At 46.3% G+C, this 6749-nt stretch overlaps 1 protein-coding gene across 1 annotated transcript in view; it reads left to right on the top strand.

Moving 5' to 3' along the window:
* Window positions 1–4469: 4469 nt before the first annotated feature.
* Window positions 4470–6749, top strand: part of T265_07974 (hypothetical protein) — a gene marked incomplete at both ends in the record, with an annotated part of 41476 nt that continues 39196 nt past the window's right edge. The window contains one exon of the mRNA XM_009173651.1: window positions 4470–4507. Coding sequence (XP_009171915.1) covers window positions 4505–4507 — 3 coding nt within the window. The remainder of the gene's footprint in view (window positions 4508–6749) is intronic.

Below are 6749 nucleotides of genomic sequence, written 5' to 3'. Positions count from 1 at the left end.
AAAAAAATGCACTTTCACGCGGGTACTACCCGAAATGAGGAACCTTTAGCCTGATGAATGTGTGCGCTCTGAGCTTGAAAGTCTTACTTTGTCCCGCTGTGATTGCTGGATCAACGGTGAGAAACCTGTTGGCCAAGCTCTGTTCAAACCGGATATAAGTAAGAATGGGTTCCCTCCCGAGGCGAAAATGCTCCAGGGGAAAGAGGTCAAGCACCTCGAGACGCGTTTCGTAGTCCACGTATTTGAGGCCGGCAAACATTCCCGTAGCGGTTCGCTGGACACATTCAATGAGAGTGACGTCTTTCATGCGTCCTGAGTAGACAACTTGGTTAGCGTATTTCACGAGCGGTCTGACGTGGACCCCACAGAGTATTCGGAAGTCCATGCAAGTATTACCGCATAAAGTGCGCCAAATAATCCGTAAAATGGCGAAAGCCCTTTGGCCCGATTTCTCATGGTGCAGTGAGAAGGACAAGTTTGAGGAGAGCCAGATACCCAAATTCTTTTTACCGTCTATCCGCATGATGTTTTCATTTCCTTTCTCGCCATGCATGAAAATGGCATCCGCTGAGTGTACTCCAAATGACATAGGTATGCACTTTTCGCCATTCGGAGAAAGGTGCCGGTCCAACAATTACTGTTTCGCAGCGTCTACATCCGTTTGGAGGGCACTGGCATTGAAACTCCAGGATTTTAAGCGGCCCGCAAAAAGTAGACATAGACTTGCAAGAACATCTTAATGTCGTTGACGTATATCAGATACAGCGGAGTTATCAAAACGGAGTCTTGAGGAACTCCAATGGAGACCGGCGCTAGAGAAGAGTGGCTAAAACCTACCTTCACTCGGAATCAAATGTCTCCTAGGAACGCATTGATCCAGCGAAGGATTTTTCCTTGAATCCCGTAAGACTCGATTTTGTGGAGCGGTGGGACGTGTGCGGTTCCATCAAATGTTTTTGGGAAATCGAGCGATATGGCATGTGATACGAGGCCCTCGTCCTTGGTTTGAGTTCAACTGCCCATAGGTACGAGAATGTTCGTCACTCAAGAACGGTTTGGAGAAATCCGTGTTGAGCTAGAAATATCAGGCCCTTGCACGGCACGCTGTCTAGGATAGCTTGCTTGAGAATGCGTTCCATCACCTTGCACGGCACGCTAGTGGGGCCCATGCGGCTGTAGCTCACACGTGATAGTCGGTCACCAAGTTGAAGATTGGCATGACAATCGCTTCCCTCCAAGCAAAGGGAGGGCGGCGTTCGTCAAACGACTGACGAAGCACCAGGTATATATGATTTGCCAGTATGGAGGATGTTTCCTCAGGATCTTCGGATATACCTCGTTGGGCTACAGCGCACAGAATGGGTTGATCTTATGCAAGGTTTGACGGACGTCCTCCACCGTGAAGACCAAGTCGGTTAGAGGCTGTTCGTAGTTACGCCTTGACAAGAGTGAGTGTGACAAGGGCACTGGGGCTGGACATTGACCAGCATAGTGTTCCCTGTAAACCTCAGGTACCATTGTTGGGTCAATCGTGAGTTCTCCGTTCCTGCCTCCCGAGTGGAACACGGATGCCTTGTTCCTGCGTTGAGGTCTCATGCAGTTGAACAGCAGGTTTATGTTGTTTCGAGCGAGGTACAGAATGGTGGCCCGTTTTTACATGTTCCATTGGCGGAGTTCTGATTTACAGCGGCTCCGAATTTTACGAAATGTCAGCTTACTTCTTTATTTCCTGCAATCAACATTTCGAAAAAAGTTAGGGTATCTTCTACAGAAAATGACGAATCCTTTTGGGCAGCCCGCGGCTTATCTGACTGCGTGCTGGTTTTTAGGTAAGAGAATCGCGTCAGCCTCATGAACTTTCTGGACAATGGTAGTATATGAGTCTTCCGCTGGTCTCAGTCTAACTGCGCATTCCCGAGAAGTCTGTACGGCAAAAGCCTCGAAACCACGTTTGAATTTCGAGTTTTCTGGCCCAATAGCAGATGAAATCAGAGATCAACGAACAGCGGTTGCTACGTTCAGTAGAGCGTTTATTATTACCTTATCAACGAAGTCTTTCATTAGAGATGACTGAGTCCACGAATGCTAGTAGTTGGCATACGCGGTATCTGACGGGTGCAACGACATAATGAGTTCAAGCGCTCTATAAGCAATTGCTACTTGTAGTTCTTTCAGCACCATCTTTTTGACGACCAGACTTGTTTTTGATCAAAGATTTGGAGCAAACTCCCGCCTTTCTGATTTCCTTGACACTTTGGCGTGGTTTGATCGGAAAGTTGTCTCTGTGAGGACATGAGCGGTGGGTGACGGCACCAATGAGTAATTCTTTTGGTGGCGTTCCCGTGTGGCTCGTTCCAGCAGAGGACTGAACCCTGAAGCCAGACAGCAGTTTTCTGATTTAGTGAATCTTATGTGGCTTGTTTGGCCGCAGTCGTCTTTCTTTCGTGTTTGTGTGGACACCCGATCTGCTGGCGATCAGCGCGGCCAACTGGATGTACGAGGGACTTTCCGGTTTACTGTGGTTACGTTTGTTGCTTTGGCTGTCGGGGGCCTTGGCGACGACTGTGTCCACAAGCGAAGGGGCCATTTTTGACGGAATGGAGTTGGAAATCAGCAGTTTCACATTCTCAGTGATCGTACGGTTGTCGTAGCATTTTCCAGGGTTGAGGTCAACGCATGTGATTGATTGGTCGGTGGAATCAGCTGCGTGCTCCCTCACATCTGACTCAGTCCAGCTCAGAAGAGGTGACTGCGGTGAGTAGCTCACTGCTGCACGTTTGTCGTCTGTTACGGAAAGATAGCTGTGATAGCTCTACGCACTTTGGAAGCTGCTTCCACGTGAGGCTTGCCTTCTCCAGGGCAACACTGCTTCTGGCAAACGAGGGATCTGTGATGTCTGAATAGAAACCGCTGTCCGGAGACACGGCCGGTTGCGTCGACTTGCTTTTAGGAGCCCAAGGGCTTTGACAACAATCGGTTTGGCCATGAGTTTGGGGTCGGCTGAACGGGTACCAAGCGGAGGGCTGTTTCGAACCTCTCCCCTAGAGCTGCTGTGGCCAGGCTTTTGCGCCTCCAGAGGGCAATCCTCAGATAGATGCCTGAGCGTTGGGTAGGCCCTACGAATGCTGTCAGCCGACTCCTATTTCTTCTGCACGATAGATGGGGGGAAAGGTGACTAGAAGCTCAGGGGCTCGCTTGTTTCCCTTCCAGAGTAGCCATTCTGCTTGAAGCGACTGGTGATCAGGCTTAGTGAGGACACTACCTAGGAGCGACTCTGCCAGCTCCTTTGGTGGGATTTTTCCGGAGAATGATCCCCAGATTATCATTCTGGTCTCCCTTAAGCGCCTGTCCAATGGAGACGCGGCTGAATGGCTTTCCTCGCAGGCAACGAAACCGGGATCGATAGCGCGAAGTACCCGTTCAGCGAAGAAAGTTCTTTATCAACTTTCGCCCAGGTCGCTGCATTCTTTGTGTTTGCATCCCACAGCGATTTAGAAAGAAGCTTCAGTTTCTCGTCGAGTATCCCGATCAAAGTGGAACAATCACACCGGTCTTTCTGATTCAGCAATTGTGATTTGGTTTCGTTTTTGATGGCTATCTTCTTAGCTGCGATATGCATTGCACCCTTAATGTAGAGGCAGATGGCTCAGACAAACGGGTCAGGAGAGTTAGCTAATTGGCTTACCTGGTCATCTTGTAAACCCATGCATTGAGAGTGCCACAAGGCCCTGCAGGTGTGGCATTCCATACGGGGTTTTAAGTTTTTCGCCCACATCTGCTGTGGTCTATCGATGGCTGCAGAGGGCAGTCTGTATTCATCGATGTAATGATTGAGACTGGGTGCTAAATAGGAACTGAGCGCAAAATAACAAGGGTTGTGTCAGTGTGAGAAAATCCAACAATGACTCTTGTGTGCGTTGTGAATAGACTGAACGGCGAAAAAATTCATCCACAAATTTGCACGAGGGAAAAACAAAACCGAGTTCGAACGTACCGTGCTTGGAGATTTTGTAAAGTGTCGTACGAACAAGTGAGTTGTCAGAGGTGGGATTCGAACCTGCGTCCGCAGGAAGGAAACTTGGGGAAACTTGGAGAAACGGCTCTCCACTAATCACGGTCAATGTTTTCAATTGCCTGTCTTAGTAAACGAAGCACTAGCACATCATCAACCCCATATTTTGCGCAAGACCTTTCTCACGTAACACTGTACAGTCCTGTGCACACATTGCACTGCCACGTGTTTTTACTTGCTCACTTTTGAGATCCTTACAACAACCTTCATTCACAGGATGCCATTACATGCACTATGATAGTTCTCTTTAGGCCCCTGTACACGAATCAGGGCAACTACAATACCGATCGATTTGGGTCAATGGGCTTTCTAGTGCCTAATTATATACATACTCATACAGACTAATGAACTGGAAATCGAAATAGTAATGTTTAAATGCATCGAAATTCGTCTGTCGTTTCTAAGCTCACTTTTGAGTTTGAGCGGTCTGCAATGGTAAGTCTCCGATAGGTTATTACTCATATTTTCTGCCAGATCTGTATAAATCTTTACGGAACCACCCTAATTCTTTTTTGGAATAAAGGTGATACGTCGTAAAAATATTTGATTTTAATGCAACTTATGTGCGCTAGGGGCAAAACTGAATGCATGAACTCATAAAATCAGCAGATATAATCAATGGTGCCGCAACGAGTAAAGTGCGAGTACTATATAGATTGGCCAACTCGGATACTTGACAGGAACCTGCACATGGCTAACCGTCGATCGCCTGATAATTACGAAAACTTGGGCGTGGGATTTTACCGGATGTTTGAGGAAAATGTGCCCGCAACACGGGCATTATCGTCTAAGCGACAATAAAGACACCGAACTCTAGATAGTCAATTTAAGAAGTTGAATCCCGAGTTGTCATTCCTAATGGTGCAGTAATTTGTGAACATGCTGGGTTTTGTATTTTCTATAGAAGAAAATGTTGGTGACTCAAGTAGCGTAGATGGTCGTTGACTTGTTCGCTGAACTGTGCAATTTGACTGCAAACGTTCCATTACGAATCGAGCAAAACCGCCAAGCAATCGTCACGCACCACTACTTTCCCAATAGCGCACTGACAAATGTCACCTTGTTGGTGATGAAACATTTGCAAGTGAACTGTCCAGCTCATCAAATAAACCAACGACTAGTTTTTATTGTTTTCTCAAACTTTTTTGTGTATGATATTACATAAGGAAATACCTACAAAGTGGTGTACGGTAGGGGTGCCCACTCTCTATTCCTATGTAATCTCACTGTCAAACATATAATGTGAGCAACGCTGAAATGTCTTCAAAACCTTATGTTACAATAGCTCCTGGAAAAAATCTTGTTGACCTCTAATATCTAGCCGATGTCATTCTCGTCTTCTAAGAGGAGAAGAAGGCGCGTTTTTTATTCTAGGAGATGACCAAAGTCATTCAGTTCGTTGGCATCCACCTTGCACACACGAACTCTAAGGTCGTACTCCTGGATATACGGCCGCTAAACATGTCGCTCGAAGCTTGGAAGCTGTATTAGTGCGATGTTCAGGCACGAAGCTGCAAGCCGCAGGTCACGTTAGCTAATTTGAATTACTTATGGCATCAAAGCTTTATGTTCATAAACCTGAAAGGCTACAATACCGAACTTTTTGCACAGCTGGGAAACTTGGCCTTTCGGTCGGCGAGGCCGAGAATTCTTTAGGTGTTCGATAACCATTGTATCAGGACCATAGCGCGTGTGCTTTGGTGTCAGAAAATCTGTAACAAGGCAATCGGACAACAAGTGTTTGGTTGTTTATCGAGAAAGTTTATGGAAATCCGTGTCAATTACCATAAGATACTTTGGTTAAGCCACGTATAACTCGTATCAAAATGTTCAGCTGTAATATCTTCACTGTGCAAATCTGCCTTGCTACTCGAAGGAAGCACGAGAGCTGGGATATTGTCAGGTTGCTCATTTGTATACAGGGGAAGTAAAGAGTCATCAGTCGCATTCAAACCACGGACCTGCCAGTCAATATATTCGCGCTCTATCCACCTGACCATCTGGCTCAGGCCAAGGTTTGCGTACGCCAAACCAACATTTTCTAAGAAAAATGCTGTTTCTCGTGCGAATTCAAAATGGAGCAACTACAGGTGTAGACCCAGAATGCTTGTGATAGGCTGGCACCTTGTCCTTTCATCACCCATTTTCTCTTTTTATAATGAGGCTCTCAAATAAGTTATGGTTTTGAGCAGTGATTTGGACAAACGGGATGAGCTAATAATACCTTGGAAGTACCCAGGGTAGAAGGACAATCAGACTCATGTTTTGAGTTTTAAGTTTGGTACTACAATTATCTAATTGGCTTCATTCGTTGCGATATTTTACAGACTCTCATTTTCGTTAGCTTTGAAAGCAAATATTGCTTAAATTCCTGAAAGAGGGTTTTCTAAGGAGGTTCTAGCTGGATTATTCGTACTTTTGGGTTCAAAGTGTCTGGAAAAGCATTGTGGTTTGGCTGTTTCAGCCTTTTTGCGGTTAAAAATGTGGCACACTGCAAAGTACTGCCGGGCTTTTTCTTTGCCCAGAAAGCTAAACATTTCCTGAGATTTTTGTTAGCTCTGCTGATATACATGGCCGCTGCGCGCCGAGGACGTCAAAAGACTTTCAGTGTTTGACCATCAATGTCTTCGGAGCATTGCCCGAATCTGGTGGGAACACCGGATCAGCAATTCTGAAG

Source organism: Opisthorchis viverrini (assembly GCF_000715545.1).
Source record: "Opisthorchis viverrini unplaced genomic scaffold opera_v5_192, whole genome shotgun sequence".
Classification (NCBI taxonomy): Eukaryota; Metazoa; Platyhelminthes; class Trematoda; order Opisthorchiida; family Opisthorchiidae; genus Opisthorchis; species Opisthorchis viverrini.
Note: the sequence above shows the minus strand (reverse complement) of the source record. Positions and strands in the feature narration are given on the sequence as shown.